Genomic DNA, 17923 nt, shown 5'->3' on the forward strand with positions numbered 1-17923 from the left:
TGCGTCCTCTGCCAAGACGTACCATTCCTCAAGTCGATGTGGGTCTCCTCGGGGCAGGCAAGCATCATATAGATCATAGTTGAGTCCGTCTTTGAAACGGCCAAGGAGGATGTCTTCTGGCCAATTCAGTTTGCTGGCAATGGCTCGGAATTCTTGTGTATACTCAGCCACTGGGCGTTTGCCCTGCCTCAGCGTTGTTATTCTTTCACGGGCTTTGCGATCAGCCAGGGGGTCTTCAAACCGTCTTCTCAACGAGGACATGAAACGGATGAAGTTACTGAGTTCTGGGGCATTGGAGTCATGCAGGTTCACCACCCAATCTGCAGCTGGTCCATCCAGGGCAGATTGCACGATCCGGATGCGGGCTTTGTCGCTGGGGATGTCCTGCCAATATTCCTCCATGTAGCTGAGGACTTGGGTTAGGAAAAACCCCAAGCGTGTTGGCTCCCCTTTGAATTTCACCTCCAACGGTGGACGTCTTGGAATGGATCGGTGCCTCCATTGTGGGTGGTAGTGTCTTCCGTCCAGATTTCCATCTGTGGTCCGGTAGGGGGTGGGCGCTCCTGGATCAGTAAATGTCCCTGGGGTTGCAGGTTCCACGTCCCCCTCGGTGTCTCTCCCTTTGTGGCTCCAGGAACTGGGGCGGGCGTAGGGCTCAGGAATCTCCTCTCCTAGGGAGCTGAGAGTTCTCTTAATCAGGTCAATAGCTCTCTCTAGGATCCAGTCTGAGTACGGCATACAGCTTCCTCCCTCTTCACTTGCGTGCAGGGATTTCTCCATCTCCTGCTTCCATTCTGTTTGCTTGGTCCCCCGTCTCAGGGTCACTTTTCTTGATTCCTTTCCCCACTCGCTTTTCTTTCCAACGCCCATCGACCAGCGAGGCTTGTGGTCCTGTGTCTCCACCACTTCTTCTTCTGAGAAATCTGGCCTCTCGGATCCCAACATCTGGCAAGGTTCCAACTGGGTCAGCGGCTCTCTTTCCAGGGAGTTTTCTCCCTTTCTTGCTTCGTTGTCTGACATGGTAAATTTTTGCAAAATCCCCCGGCAAGGGTCTACCTTACAGGTGGATTAATTTTGCAAGTCCTGTCTAATGTAAGGACCCACCCCACTTTGCATCTTAAGAAGACAGAACTCTTGGAATAGTCTTCCAACAGGAATCCTTTATTAAGAGAAAATGGTTGCAGGCATGCTAGACAGGACTTGGGGTCCAAGCTCTCCCATTCAAGGTTTTAAGGGGTTCCCCAGTAGTCCCACCCAATCAACCCCCCTTCCAGTGATAGTTTCAAGTATCACAATTCCATCCCTTCTTCTTTCTTCCGTCGGATGGAGACTTCAGAAAACTACATGAAAGGCAATGACTCTTCTTTGATATGTAAAGCTTAGAGGCCACAATAAACACACATTCAGTCCTTTGAAGTGTGCTGAAGGAAGTGAGGGCCATAAAGCCCCTTTGCTCTCCCCCTTTTCTCCCTCTTATGGCAGAATCCAGAGAAGGCAGAATTGGGAGTTTCTATGTTTGATAATTAAAGATGAAATATAATTGGATTCTGACACAATCCTTCTTCCAATATTGCCCTACTAATAACCTTGCAGCTGTTACTAGCACAATGATTTTTGAAGGTAATGTAAACTTTATCATACCATGGATAACCATACCACCCAAATCTGAAGCTGTGCTCTTCTTGTTCTAACATTTTCTTATTTTTTAGCAACAGCCCTTCTTTCATCCAAAGCAAACAGCATGCCGCAAAGTACAGTTTAAAGTCTGGGAGTCCTAATCCTCCTCTTTTCTTTTATCCTGAAGAATTTTATATTTTATATTTCATTCTTAGTTTCTTGCCCTGCCATATAAATCTAGATGTATGTTTTTGCTATTGTTTTAAAGGTATAATGACATGTTATTTCTAAACAACTATGTTATGGTATGGAGTGAGATTAAGAAGGATTTATTAAGATTGGAAAAATTAAAATAACTGGAAGAATTTATGTGGTAATGAACATGTTACATAGGATGATGTTTTTATTTTAAACAATACCTATTGGTTACAATCAATTCAAGAAATCAAACAAGGACCAAATTCCATTGTACTCCAGATGTCAAAAGGGTCTTAAATACTCAGCAACATCTGCATTGGGTCTGGAAGTTTATTAATTTGCCATAAATTTCTACAGTTCCTTCATTTTTGGGGGTAGGCACAATATATTCACTAAGATACTGTTATCTCACGCACTGTAGATAGGAGGATTCTCCTCTTGAAGGTTCATATCATCAACATTTGTTAGACATCACAATATACACACACACTTTTCCTTTGAGGGTACAATGTTCACAGTGTTCTGTGAAATTCTAACTCGCCTTGAGGATCTTTTCTTGTCACAGTCACTTCTCCAGTGACTAGAAGTTATTTATTTATTTGCCTGCTAAAAATAGATTGGAATCAGAAAGGCAGTGACTCATTGTGAGCCATTTGCTTTGTTCTTCGCAAAGAAATTGGATCATGTACAACTTGACCTGGATTCTGGAAAGGACCTGTCAGAGGGATGTGATCATAGTAAGTGCTTTTCTTGGTACTCCAAGTTCTCAGATTCTCTTGTGGATCTGTGGGCAAGACCTGAGGGGAAGGCTATAACTACCAATTCATTACAACTCTAGTTAGCTTACAAAATACAACAATAAAAACACAAAAATACCACCCAAAGAAAGTCTGGAGAAAATGAGCAACCAGCTTAAAACCCCAATACTTGACCCTCCTCACTGACCCAGGAGGCCAAGATGGGGCTAGCAACCTGGTTAAGATATTCAGGGCCTTCTTACCAGAGGTCTTCTCTTCTAAAGGAGGAAGGTAATAAATTTCATAGCTGTCATGATTCGGACAGATGAAACTCTTTAAAAGAACTTTGAGGCATTGTTTATCTTAAAGAATCTTTTATTCGACAAACAAAGCATCGGCACTACATAGTTAAAGCCAAAAACTGAATTCCCCGCCCCAAGGCACAAAGTAGTAAAGCACAATTCCCTTCTCCAATTAACTGTCATAAATCACATTCCCACTTAGCTTGAAGCATGGGCTTTCTCCCCAGCTCTCTAGCCCCCAAATCCTTATCAGTTCTGGGCGCTATAACCTTGATTCCCACAGCTGAGTTAATATGGTTATGATTAACTCAGTGTTTCTCAACCTTGACAATGCTGTTTGTGGAATTCTGGGAGTTGAAGTCCACATGCCTTAAAATTGTCAAGGTTGAGAAACACTGGTAACTGGACTCTCATCCACATCCCCTCTCTCAGCATCATCTAACTCTAAAAGCGAAAGAGAAAAGATGGCTACTTTTCCATCTGTTGTCAAAGCAAGAACATCCAATGTTAGCAGCGTTGACATCAACTGGGAAATCAGTCAAAGTACTGGCGAGCCATTTCTGAGAAAGGCATTCAAGAAAATGGTAGCCTCACAGTTCCAAATCCATTAAATTAGAATTGCATCTGTTGGAATGATGTGCAATATCCATATTATTACATTTCAATCACTTTGTTATTAATTTATGTTTATATGCCCCCAACTTGCTTATCTCGTGATGAATGAAGCATGCTACAACATCAGTCTCACTGCTTGCATGTAGCTAGAAGCATCTAGGATAGTGCAGATAGTTCTAATGTGTAATGTGAGAATTGGGCAACGATCATGACATTTATACAGTTTCACAGTTACCACTCTCCCCATTTTACAGTAGTGTAGCCCTTAGTATCTCACCAATCAAGAGATTGTCATGGAGAAACTTCAAGGACCGCATATGGTACAAAAATTGGTAGCTTAGACCTCATGGTTCTGAATGGCACATTACATTACAGACTATCCAGCATGGCATGTACGTGGGCTGGTACAATGTCCTCTACAGTAGAGCATGTTCCAGCATCAGAGGCTTTAGTCAGACATCTGCTAAAATTTATAATTGGTGTACATCTTGATTGTCATCACTTCCCAGCTGTTTTTCATTTAAACACCCGAGAACACAAAATGCTTGGATGTTAGCGCTATTCTGAAAATGGATTATGCAGCCCAGCATGGATTAAATGCTCATTTAAACAAGACCACTTGGCAAAAGCCATATTGGACTCAGAGTAGGCTGCATGGATCTTTTCTCCTATTAGGAAGGGAGCCCTGGATGGATCTGTTCCAACAAATAGCAGTAAATTATTACCAGAAGGAATGTTAAGCAAGGTGAAAGTCCATATATTTAAGAACATGGCAGGCCATTCTAAATCCTGGTTTGATGGTGATGGCCACCTGGCAAAAAGGGCCGTTATCAGATATTTTACTTTCTCTTAACAAAGCACAGTTGAATTAATACTCAAGAACTCTGACAGCAGAAAAGCAATAATAAGAGGTGATTGCCATTGAACAAGAGGGACACCTGAGTGGCTGTTAATGACTTTATCCCTGTGGAACTCCTACATGATAATCTGGATTGTGGGACCCCATTTTAGCTTCCCCTTTTGCTTAGACTTACAATGATGCAAAGTTCCCATGGGAATGGACTCCAGCCATCATAGAATCTGTTTATAAAAAAGCAAAAGGAAGAATGTTCCTTCCAACCATTAATCAATGAGTTTACTTACTATCCTCAATATACAACGTATGTTCTTCATTTATGAGAGAAGCTACTGGGAGATACAAAAGGTGTCTTGGCATGTGAGTGGGCTGGATTTAAGGAAAGATGCTCCCATGAGACCAAGCCCTAAATTTTGGTTTGAAAAATGCACAAATGATCCAAGGTCAACTTTATATAAACTTTAGATCTCAATTTCCAGAAGTAGCTTATGGAAAAATTGAAGGAATGTGTCAACTCTACAATGTACCTGGCTGCAGCCATTTTGCTCATTCTAGGTTGCCACAAGAATAGGAGGGGATGTGGAGGATTTCTACTAGTCTAAACATTTTACTGTCCTGTGGGAACCAAGGCCATTCCTGTCAGTTAGAAGGGGGTGTGAGCATTTAGTTAGAAAGCCTGCCAAAGTCTTCTGTTGGGGAACATAGCTGATTGCATAGCATTGGAATGGGAAGTTTAACTTGGTAATATTGTTTCTCTTTGAAGAGAACTTCAAACTTGGTTTCACTTTTGACTGTGCCAATACTATGTAACCAATAAACATGTTCTTTGAGGAAATCTCAAGCCTCAGAATTCTGATTTATTTGGTCTTGTCTATCGGAACCTTGACAGAATGCTCTAATGATAGACATTTATTTTAATTTTTGCGACTTCAAGAATCAAATTTGGGTGCTCCATCCAGGACTATTTTATTAGGGAAAACCTGTTGAAGATTTAAGGAGGGTTGTATCCTGGCTCCTATATTGTTCAATTATTATATTGATCATTTGAGCTCAGACTTCTATCAGCTGGCACATCACCCACCAAAATCAGCACATCAGCATGTTCTGTGCAAATGGTGCCTAATGGGGTCAGCGTTAATGCAAGTTAGTCGGAGAAGGGTCTTACAATCCCTTGTGGAGTTCTACTCAGAGGAAGCCCAATTACAGTATAACAAGACCAATGTTGTGGTTTTTGCAAAATACTATGCAAAGCCCATAGAAGGAAACAAAATTGACATGTACTGCAGTAGTTCAAATATTTAAAATTTGTATGTAATATTTTGCCCTATTGGGGAGATGGGCATCATATAAATTTAATAAAATAAATATTTTCAGCCATGTGAGCCCACAATTGGCATCTAGAACACATTCTACAGAATCCCATAAGTTCTTTATAGATCCAGGGGGCATTATATATTGCACCTGCAATTAAATGATTGCTAAAACTTAGTAGTATTTATGTATGGTGTACAAATAGGATTGCCTAATTGACTGAATTCCTCTAAGCTAAATTTTTGAAAAATATATTCCAGGTACCAGGATGCATACCCTGAGGTATTCTCCGGCTGAAGCTGGTGAACTCAAATCTATATGATATGTCTAATCAAAACTAAATGTCTAATCACACTTGGCCAAATAAAATCTTCTCTTCTCTTCTCTTCTATTCAGTGTGGTCCAATAGTGGAACTATTGGTTAAAAACAATCTCCTACCCCAGTGGTCCCCCCACCCGATTTCCTCCTCTTTCCCTTAAAGGCATCAGCAAATGAAAAAAACTGTATCTTATATAGGTCACCTCATTGAGGTAGAAGCCTTGCTTGCTCTAAGTTATGATCAAGCCAAAGCCAAGAAAAGACAGAGAATAGCAGATACAGGAAGCCAGGAAGCTCCATCTGGTGTGCCAGAAGCTGCTGCACACACCAGTGTCAGTAGTCCAGGCGGGAATGTCCAAATGCAGATGGCTGGGCCATCAATGTGATTGTGTGATTTGCCATTTGGCCTACAGCTCCAGCTGGCTTGGCAGGGAGATCTAAGAGCACTGCATGCAATAAACAACTTTGTCCATGTTGGAACTGGTCGCACCAAAACCACTGCTCATTTTTTTCTATATCATTCCTTTTCTCAGGTTATTTGTGCATGAGATTTGACACCATTAATCCTAAATTATCCAAGCCATCCAGATTTAGTTAATCTCTGATTTTTATTGTCACACAAAAGAGACACCAGTCTCTCAGAAACTTGCTAAATTCTTTATATTGCCTGCAGATGTTGAAAGAGAATCATGGTATAATTATTTACGAGATCCACCTGCAGCAAAATATTTATATTCTATTTTATGGGTTTGTTGTTGTTGTTGTTATACTATGCTATACATTAGTTTTAACATTTTCGAATAATAGATTTCTTGAGGTCTAATTGTTTAGATTTGGATTGTAGATTATGTAATGCTTATAATTCTAATGGATAATTTGTAGTTGCATAATTATGCCTTGTTGTATCCTACTATATTTTATTTTACTCTTTGGTGGTTCTTGACCTCAGTAAAGCTTCTCTCTTCATTGGAACAATCTTTTGCAACTAAAAACAGAGCTGACTTTGGGGAAGGAGAAGGAATGAGAAGCAATTAAGGAAACACCTTGAGAAAGACAAGACTCAATCCCACCATCAAGAAACTCTGCCTTGATTTTGTTTTGTCTAAGAAACCCTTTCAAAGTTCCGTTCTTCTTCCCCAGAGTAATCACGGAGCATTCTTTGAATCCCCATCATGTCTGTTTCTTGATCTGGCCTCTCTCAGCTGTTGGCCAACCTGAGCCCTTGGGGTCCTTCCCCTTGCTGGCTTGGCTGGATAGCTCCCACAGATCCACAGGGCGTTGTGGAAGGGACTGCAGACCCCAATGACTGCAGACCCCACACCCTCTGCAGACAGCAACCCTGCCGCTCCCAGATGGCAGATGCTTCCACCTCATATCTGGACAGCTGAAGGAAAGGCATAATTGAGACTCTCCCTTTCAAAAGCCAACCAACAATGAAGGAGCCTGAATCTTCACAAGTCTCCTCAACTTTGAAATTGCACGCACTGCTCTCTCCTCCCTCCCCCCAATGATCTTGGCTACCGACTGCTAAGTTGGGGTCTGCCTGCCCTGAGCACCATTACGGCTGCCCCTCACTGTGTCTTTCTCCAGCCCTGAGCAGCTGCAATTGCCACATCAGACAGGGGCCCCTTCCTGTCCCTGAAGTGAAAAAGCCCGGGGGTCACTGGATCCCCTCTCTGAGAGTGAGGCATTGAGGGAGGCAAAGGAAGCCAGCAACAGATTGCCCTGTTGTTCTTCTACACAGCTCACCTTTTGTTTCCTATGGTGTCCCAACCCCACCCCCACCCCGTCTACCTGCTGGAAATGCCAGGTGGGATTTATTTCAGATTCAGTGGTATGAAATTTAAGAACTAGTCTGGCAAAACATTGGAAATTCCTGGGCATCAAATTTCTTATCCAGCCATAACTTCAGTTGCTATTAAGAGTATGATTAGATCACAATGCTCTGAAAGGTGTTACCAAGACCTGGAGTGCTGATGCACCTGAGGACAGGTATAGATGTGGCTTCAATATGTTGGAGAGAATAGGTGACCAGCAGGCAGAGGATATTTCCTGTTCATGCAGCTTTGAAAACCGATTCCACATTTGTTTTTCTCTCTGCCTCACATGCCCAGCTGATTCAGTAACCAGATTGAAAACTGTGCACCATTGAAGATAGTTCTCTCCAGTGCAGCAAAACTAACAACTGATGGAAACTCTAAACAGGCCCCATTAAAGGACCACCCCCCCCCCAGCCTGAAAAGAAATTTTGGGTACTCCAGAAGAACAAAGATGAAGAAAAAGCAATGTGAGAAATTAGTAAAGAAAAACAGTTGGGAATAAGCAAAGTCTGAAGTCAATTTAAGGAGAAGGATTTATTTGAAACACCTAGAAGAGGAGAAGGAGACAGAAGGTGGTCCGTTGTTACAATTGGCTGCTTGAGCCTTGTGAAGTCCTCCTTCTTCCCTACTCCTTTGTAAGTGTGAGTGAGCAAAGAAAGTTTTGCATGAAATAAGTAGATTTCACTTACAAATGCTGTAACAAACTACTTTTGTTGAGGAGCGTCAAAGGACTCTGTTCTGGATTTGAAATGTCAAATCTCACATGACTGAATGAAGTTTGTTACCATCAATCACTCAAACCATAAAAATGGTAAAAACAGCATATGTTCGATTAGTTATGGAAAATAAGTGCATATCCTAGAAAATAAATGCATATCCCATTAAGAAATAATGACAAATGATTAAATAAACATATATCAAAAGGTTGCATTGATACAAAGATAGATAAATAGATAGATAGATAGACAGACAGACAGATAGATAGATAGATAGATAGATAGATAGATACAGTGGTGGGATTCAAATAATTTAACAAGTGGTTCTGTTCGTCATCACCAGCGTGACGCACCTTGCATATTTGTCATCACATTGTCATCACCAGCGTAATGCGCATTGCATTGATGTCATCACCAGTGCCAAATGCCTCATGGCATCATCATCAGCCTGACAGATTTATCATAACCAGTTTGCCAAACTCAAAAAAAAGTTAGGTATCAGTTCTGCAAAACCGATGTAAATCGGCTGAATCCCACTACTGGATGGATGGATGGATGGATGGATGGATGGATGGATAGATAGATAGATAGATAGATAGATAGATAGATAGATAGATAGATAGATAGATAGAATAGAGATAATGATTGAGATAGAGATATATAGATATATAAATATAGATATTTAGATAGATACAGATAGACAGATATATTTACAGAACGAAGTAACTAGTTGATGGCTGATCAGGATTGTATTGAGGGCACAGTCATCCATCTTGGGGCAGCAACACTCAGGGGATGCACCATCCACTCAAGGGGAGCTCCAGATGATCCAAAGGTGGCCCATGAAGCAATCTCCAGGGAGAACATTGACGTGAAGCTGGCAACTTCTATCATTGACTGAATACCCAGACTTCAGATACAAAGTTTCATGAAAACCCCTTTAATATCAGTTGTCCTTCAAATGGTGCAAAGCAAAATTGGATAATGGTACTACTTCATCTTAACTTCCACACTTATTTCATAACTCAGGCATTAAATTATACCATTAATTGCAGCCACCTCAGTTCCCTACATGCCGATGCATTCACAGAATCTGGGACCTGTTCTAGTCCAGCCTTTGCCGAATGTATTGCAGCTCTAAAAGATGGTCATCTAGCTCTGTTTAAAGCCCTTCCAGCAAAAAAGTGCTCACCACCTTCCAAAGAAGTCTGGTCCAACATGGAACTCATCCTCCTCCCTTCTCTCTGCAAAAAAATCAGGCCATGTTTTTCTCATACCCAGCTGAAATTTACTTCTTTGTAATTTAACTTCAATGATTCTTGCCCTGGAATAATTCTGGCCTATCTCCTACTTACCAGCTCTTCAGATACCTGAAGAGAGCTTTCCTATCTGCTCAAAGCCTCCTCTAATTTCCAACCACCCAATCTGGTAAGTTTTTCTGTCAGACCCTTCTCTTCTTCCTTGCTTGCACTGGACAGGCTCCAGCTTGTCAAGATCCTTCCTAAAATGCAGTGCTCAAGACTGGACATAATATTCTAGCTCTAGTCTGTCCGACACAGGACAGAGAAGAATCGTGACATGTATCCACTTGTATTATAAAGCTGAGAATTCTATTTGCTTTTTTCGAGTTGTATCACACTTTTGGCTCATGCTCAGTTGTGGTCCACCAAGACAACTCAGATCTTTTTTTTTTTACTGCTATTAAACCAACTTGCATTTATCCTAAACTTACACATTTAACTTTTCCTATTTAACTATATATAATTTTATATTTCTCCTGTAATTTCATCCTAATTATCTCAGCCCATTGCTTAAAATGCTGTACATTTTTGTAAATCATCTCCAAAGATCTCAGCTTTGTGTCATCTGCAGATTTGATGTGTCCCTTCAGTGCCCTCATCCAGGTCACTGATAAAAAGGCTGAACATTCAAGACCCACAACAGATCCTTCTGAAACTGAGTATTAAGTCGATGGCTTGTTGGTGTTTAGAAGAGAATAACATGCTTGGCATTATACCATACTATACACTATATGCTATACGCTATATTATATACTGGAGGTCCCCATCCTGTGGGCTCTGGCCCAGTACTGGGCCAGGACCTATTCGCAACCAGGCCACATGAGTGGTGGGCTGGTATGCATATGTGCGCACTTGTACCCCATCCTCATGAGTGGCAGGCACCGGTGCTCACAGACCCACTCATGCAAGCAGTGGGCGTGCATGCCCGCCACTTGCACAAATGAAGCCGGGTGCACATGCACATGCATAACCCCGATCCCTCACACAAAACCATCCCCTCTTCCCCCACCTCCTCCCTGTGCCAGGCTGCCAACCCGTAAAGGTTGGGGAACACTGTTATGTACCATATATCATATATAATGTATATTGCTAGGAAAACCCATCCTACTCATGCCCACAGACAGGACCTACTTCAGATCCCATCGGTCAAAGAACTCCAATTATCAGAATCCAGAAGTAGAGCCTTCCCTGCTGCAGCACCCCTGGAACATCCTTCCCTCTAGGATAAGATCCACCCCCAACTTCCTATCCTTCCCCAAGACCCTGAAGACCTGGCTCTACTGGTTGGCCTGGGGTCCAAATGGGGAGATCCATGCTGGAGATGGCTGATAGATTGGTGGAAGACTCCACCCCCCTTGCTCTCTGCTCTCCACATGTCCATCTTCATGATTATCATACTGAAGTATTTTCATTTTTATTGTTTATTTTATTGTTCTCTTGTTTTACTTCTGTTGTTTACACTCTTTTCATTTCTACCTTTTTATTGTTGTAGGCTGCCTACAGTTGCCCCACAGTGAGATAGGTGGCAAATAAATTTAACAATAAATAAAATAAAAATATCATATACCATATACCCTATCCAATCCTACTGTACCCTCTGTCCTGTCCTGTCCTGCCTTGCTCTGCCCTGAACTATTAATGCTTGCTTCCTTATTCCTTGTTGAGGTCCATTTCCCACTAACTGTTGCACCTTCAGCATCTTCCTTCAGCATTCCACAGTTCTCTGAGAAGGTAGCTGTCACCAATGTTCTGATATGCTGGTCAAGTCACACTGTGAATTTAAATTGCTTGGGTGTCCTTAAAAAAGGTGTCCCAACTGACAAAATGCCTGAGGTTTGGCTTACTTGAAACAGTAGAAATCTCTTCTTGAGGTTTTAAAAATCATGCTGAGCCAATTAATTGGATTTAGGGAAGGAGGAAGGGAAAAAATCAGAGAGAAAAAGAATAGCGATAGTCAAAATATCATATGGACAAAATATATGGGATTGGAGAAGATCACAGGGATGATTTAGTGCAATTCTTTGTAATGTGCAGGAAAATCTGTTCAACTGTTTATGAGACATGGCTCTCCAGCCTATTCTTAAAAATGTTTCCAGATATGGAGAAGCCACTACTATCTCCACAGGTGGTCTTTTCCTTTACATCACTTTATTTTTTCCTTATATGGAAAAGATATCTAGGTAGCTGCAGTTTATGCCCGTTATACCTGGTTGCAGGTCCCCAGGGCCCTACATCACCTTTGTTGCCTTCATCTCAACCTCCCTAATCAATCAATATCCTGTGGGAAAGACGATGCCAGAATCATGCACAGAACTCCACGTATAGTTTCACCAGTAGAGAGGATGATGTCTTTGACGGGATGCTTCTTCTGAGGTAGCCCAGAACTGCATTAGTCCTTCAAGCAGCTGCTCATTCTTCTGATTAACCTTCAGTTTGTGGTCAGTGATCACACCCAAGTTCTTCTCCAAGGTAGTGTTTCCAATACATTAATCCCCCATCTTGTTTGAGTGCCCTATATTTTTCTTTCTTAATATAATCCCTTGCATCACTTCCTATTGAGGGATACTTGTTCCTCTCAGCTCCATCTTCCAACCTGTCCGGATTAGACCGCAATCTCAATCTGTCATCCTAACTATTGGCCACACCTCTCTGTTTGTCTCACCTGCAGATCTGATAAGCAGCCGATCAGTCCCATTCTCCTGGTCATGAATCAGAATTGGAACACTGGTTCCAAGATAAATCTCTAGGGGAGGGCACTGGTCACAGCTCCCCAGCTGGACATAGTGGCATTAATGCTGACTCTCGGAGTGCAGTCAACCAACCTTTCGTGCTCCCACCTTCCTGTAATACTACCCAAACCATCCTTTAGCAGCTTCTCAGTGAAAATGTCATATTTGAACCATGTCATAACTGGTTCTTGTTAGAAGCTTTGCTGAAATAAAGATCAGTTATATTTCCAGCATTCTCCTTGTTCACTCTCTCCCCAAAGGAGGGGATGAGATTTGTGTCATATAACCTTTTTTTTTTTTTACTGTTAGCACAATTATGGCACTCTCTCTGAAACACTTAAACATGGCCTGTTCTGTGACTAACTCTAATATCTAACTAGCCTTTCAGATATTGGTGCCAGGCCCCCCAGTTAATAATTAAGCAGGATCGCTCAACTCCCTTTGACTCAGCCCTCTGTACCTTTAGAACTGGCCATGAGCTTTTGTTCACTTGTGGCCCCTGTTTCCTTTGGCAGACTTTTCTTTTTTCTTTTAGTTTTCAAGATAGCACGTAGCAACCAGCTTATATGAGATTCCTGAGAGAAAAGGATAAAAGTGCTAACTCAAAAGACAGACTCTTTGGGTTATATTCCAACTTAATTAATCCTTTACATAAGCAAGCCAGTAGATTTAAAAGAAACATTTTCCCTGCAGCTTTGAGATGGTGAAGACAATATATGCCTTCCAAGCACTACTACCTGGAAGACGTTTCATTCAAAGGACGTGGAAACATAATCATCTCGAGCATGTTTTGGTGATTTCACGGGAACTGGGGTCTTGGCTGCATCTAAGGAGCCTGAGGGGCTGTTATTCTTGATGGTTCCATACTTTGGATAATGAGAGGGCTGGCATGTAAATTTGGTAAATAAAAAACTAAAATAAAATGGAGCTAATGTTTTAAAGTAAATAGACCTCATTTTTATACTAAAAGTTAAAGAATGTTTTTTTTTAAGCTGACACGAAGAACATTTGTGCCTTATGGCCTGAAGAACTGCAACATCTGATAAAGGAAGATCAGTCAATGTTACAAATAATATTAAATTTGATTCAATGGATGTCAGTTTCAAATTGATCCAGAAACGTATTTTATGGCATCTGAAAGCACATATTTTAAAGGATGGATTTTAGATTTTCTTTGTTGTCAATGTAAAAAATTGAAGGATCATTGGCTTGATTTCGAATAATATTTTAATGTACGCAAACACATTAATCCAAAGCAATGTTATGTACTTATTTAAAAATGACTCAGTATGTTCTTCTTTAGTGTAGATTCTATGACATTTGTAATAATAGAGAGCAGCTTTTTAAATGTAGAACTAGAAACCTGTTTTATGTTTGATGAATATACGATCTACAGAAAGAGTTTTCCTCTTTTAATGTTTTTCTGTTTTAGCTACTTTGGTTGCTTGTACTTATTTTTCAGATACTTCTTGTTTTTGTACTAAAACTAGTTAAGATAAACAAATCATTTTTTTTAAATCCACCGAACACATGTAAACAATAGATTGACAGATTTTTAAAAAGTGCTTTAAAATATCTATTAAAGTTTACAAAATTAATGTTTAAGAGTCTCTCATAAAAACAAAGGTAAAAATCAAAATATAAAAATCTTATTTAAAAATGTGAATTTGAAATAACTACAAAACATTAATGCCAGTTAATATAGTTTTTAAAAAAGGAATTCATTTCAACTGTAATTAAATGTAGGATAAAATTTCATTACTAGCTTCTATAACAAGGCATTTTTGGTTTTACTAAGTTTTTTTAATATCAGAAAACTTTTTACCAACTTCTAAAGCAGTGTATTCCCCAAATATTTGCAGTTTTGTCATGGAGGAAAAGGTGATCTGTTGCTCCATCAAGCAGAATATGAACCAAATGTGGGCCCAGATAAAAAGGAAGGGACTTTAACTCAACACCCAGAAGAGTCCCTTGTCAATCAGATCTTGCCAGAGGCTGCTGCTGTTTGGCAAAGGCTGGGATTGGACCAGGTGGCATGGGAGTCTTTGGAAAGAGAGAAGAGCAAATAAGATGATCAAAGGCTCGGAGACTAAAACACATGAAGAATAGTTGCAAGATTTGGGTTTGGCCAGTCTAGAGAAAAGAAGGACTAGGGGTGACAGTATTTCAGGATTTGAGGGGTTAGGGTTAGGGATCAAATTATTCTACCAAGCACCAGAAGGCAAGACAAGAAACGATGGATGGAAATTAAACAATGAGAAAAGCAATCTGGAATTAAAGAGAAATTCCTAACAGTGAGAACAATTAACCAGTGGAATGGCTTGCCTTCAGAAGTTGCGGGTGTTCCATCAATGGAGGCTTTTAAGAAGAGACTTAACAGCCATTTGTCTGAAATGTTACAGGGTCTCTTGCTTGAGCAGGGGGTTGGAGTAGAAGACCTCCAAGATCCCTTCCAGCTCTATGTCTGATTGATTAATTGGTTGAGTCTCTTTCAGATATACAATCCTATTTTCTGCCAATTAGTCTGTGCATATCATTAATTACAGCTGTCAATAACAACTATTGGGGGGGCATGTTGGTGCAAGGCACCCACAGAACAACAGCAGGAACAAAAGCAAGAAAGATGATCTTGATCCACAGAAAAGGTCCCTGCCTGGGGTTGTAAGGCTCCAATGGATAATGGAGCAAAGCAGCTTCTTCCCCAGAGACCCCAGGATCTTAATCAAAAGGCTGAGAGCTCTCCTCCGCATCTGGAAGCTGCGCCTGGCACAGCCCTCCTGCACCACCTCCAAAACCATCCATTCTCATTAAGAGCAGCTATTAGATAAGGGGGAGGGTGGCAGTTAAAACCCCAAAGCAGATAATGAGAAAAATAGGCCAAGTCAAAAGTCGGAGGGCTGCCTGGGCTTTCTTCTCCTTTAGAAGTGGCCATTTGTCATACTTAAGCAGAAGAATCGGGCAATGCAGAAGGGCACTTGGCATTTCTTTGCTCGGATTCAAAGGGTCGCTCTGAATGGCAGCACTGGATCACCCTGGAAGGCGTAACCTACTCTGAGGCAGCTGTCTGCATCTTGCAAGGGAGGAGAACCTGACTGTTACCATGGCAATTAACCTTCAAAAGAACATTCCGCTTGCCTGGTCTTCTTGAACCACTTTGGACGCTTATCTCCTGCCCTAATTTTGTGGCATGTCACTTTCTTCTACATCTTATATTCCTAATTCAGCATTGTTTCACACTGACCTAGACACACAAAAGAAGCTTTGACCCACAAAGAAATATAGAAATGCATAGGGGAGCCTTGCAAGGAAAAGTAACAACTGCATTCAAGGAAAATGGGTGATTTCAGCAGGCAGTAAAAGCAATCCATCCAACTGCAGATTTCCAGGTGAGAGAAACCCTGGAGAAGCTGCTCACATTGGAAATTGTCACTTATGGACTCAGTCTGCATTGGGCCCTTCAGATTAGATTAGATAACTTTTATTGTTATTTTTTTACTGTGGGCACATTGGCACACATTAAAAATGAAATTTAATTGCTTGCTCTCAAAGTGAACACATACATAACACACACTTAAAAATGCTATATACAACATATGTATAGACCTACACCCTTACATATAAATAACATAAATATTAATTATTGACCATCTTGAATACATAATGGAAAGAGGAAGCTTTAGAGTTCATAAGGTTAAATTCAGTTGGAGCCTTTAGGAATTTGCCAGGTTAGATGGGGAAAACCTGAACAAGATTTTGTTAGGGTTATAAGCGTATTTCACAAAAGATAAAAGCCCAAACATGTATTCTATCATATCAAAATATCTTTATACTCTAGAAGAGTAAAAAAAAAAGACAGTGAAGTTAGCAGCACTTTGAAGTTTGAGTGTTCCCAAATGACTTTATTAACTAAAAAGCGCAACAGTGTGCATGGCAAAACACAGAGTTGCCAAATTGCATGCACACAATAACATAGTAGTAGCAAACCTTTTGTATTCGATATGGCAAAATTTTGGGAAATGCCTGATTTGACTCTGCCACTGTGTCATAACCTTCCAGCCAGGACAAAAGAGAAACCATTCTTTACATATTCATTTTTAAAAAGGCAGTCCAATCGTATATGCTGTCCCCAGGACCTGCTGTGCTCTGCTTCCCTTCCAGCAGCATTTTCTTTCTGTTGACAGCCCCCTGTGAGCTAGCAAGGCTTTCAGGCTTGAAGCAGCTTCAATGAATGCTCCTCTGCAGCCTCCCAAGTCACATGAAAACATGCCCTGTTCTCACAGGAGGCTGCCCGAAAATACAGCCTCTTGTGTGACCTTCAGAGGGTCCGGAGACCGAGAGAGAGAGAGAGAGAGAGAGAGAGAGAGAGAGAGAGAGAGAGAGAGAGAGAGAGAGAGAGAGAGAGAGAGAGAGAGAGAGAGAGAGAGAGGGAGGGAGGGAGAGAGAGAGCAGCCCATTCTTGTGCAGCCTCTGAAAACTGCACAGGAATGAACCCTGCTTTGAGAATAGTTGTTGTCGGGTGTTGGCGGATGCTGACTGGCGTCGTGGCATATCACCTTTGACACATGCGGCATAGGTTCGCCATCATTGCAATAATATAATCATGCAAATGCCACCAAATTTTACCTGAACTGAGTGAACATTTGTAGCTAACAATTTCAAGGGAAGCCTAATTGTTCTTTCAGGACTCAGAGACAAGCCTTGCATTGACTTTGTGGGGAATCCAAGAGTTGGGGTTTGCTGATGGAAGTTGTATGCACATATGTGGACTCTGAAGGGGAAACTGGTCCCTGTGCAGATCAAGGATTGCAGATTTGGAGTCCATTTTATCTTCAGCCTGAAGAGGGGCTGACTTCAAATCACCTTCTGAGCTCTCCGGGACTTTTCCTCAGCCTTCACCTCTTCTTCTGCCAGCCCACAAGCTCTGGCCTGGAAGGGCAGCATCCTGCCTCATCCTGACTTTTCTTGCAAGCAGCTGCTAAGCCCACTCCTTCTGCCCCGGACCAGGGACTGGAAGCTGCATTCTTCATCTTGCCGGTGGTGGGAAAAGATTGGTGTACCCATGTGAGCATCGCCAAGAACAAGAATCTGACCCAAGTACTGATTAGTGTGACAGATTTTATAACTGCGATGAGAAGGAGGTTAATTAAAGAAACGGATGTGTGAAAGTAGCGGGCCAACCATTTACCTCCTTCCAAGAGATGAATCGGAAGCAAGGGCTGCATGATGTGTTCATGGGAAGAAAGAACCCAAGATCTGCAACCTCTTAGACAAAGGCAGAATGAAACAGAGGGAGCAGAGAGGAAGTACTTAACTCTCCACTGGCAGCCTTTTTCCACTTTTGGTCAGCAGATCAAGAGGGGCAATGAAGTCACACCAACATTCCTTCTCACTAGCTATCAATC

At 41.4% G+C, this 17923-nt stretch overlaps 1 protein-coding gene across 1 annotated transcript in view; it reads right to left on the bottom strand.

Annotated features, from left to right (window-relative positions):
• The window catches only part of RASAL2 (RAS protein activator like 2), a 54983-nt gene extending 37435 nt beyond the window's left edge, over positions 1-17548 (bottom strand). The window contains exon 1 of the mRNA XM_039337019.1: positions 17479-17548. Coding sequence (XP_039192953.1) covers positions 17479-17548 — 70 coding nt within the window. The remainder of the gene's footprint in view (positions 1-17478) is intronic.
• Positions 17549-17923: the final 375 nt, after the last annotated feature.

The sequence above is a fragment of the Crotalus tigris genome, unplaced genomic scaffold (genome assembly GCF_016545835.1).
Source record: "Crotalus tigris isolate CLP2741 ecotype Arizona unplaced genomic scaffold, ASM1654583v1 scf7180000017668.6805642782:7212621, whole genome shotgun sequence".
NCBI classification, from domain to species: Eukaryota; Metazoa; Chordata; class Lepidosauria; order Squamata; family Viperidae; genus Crotalus; species Crotalus tigris.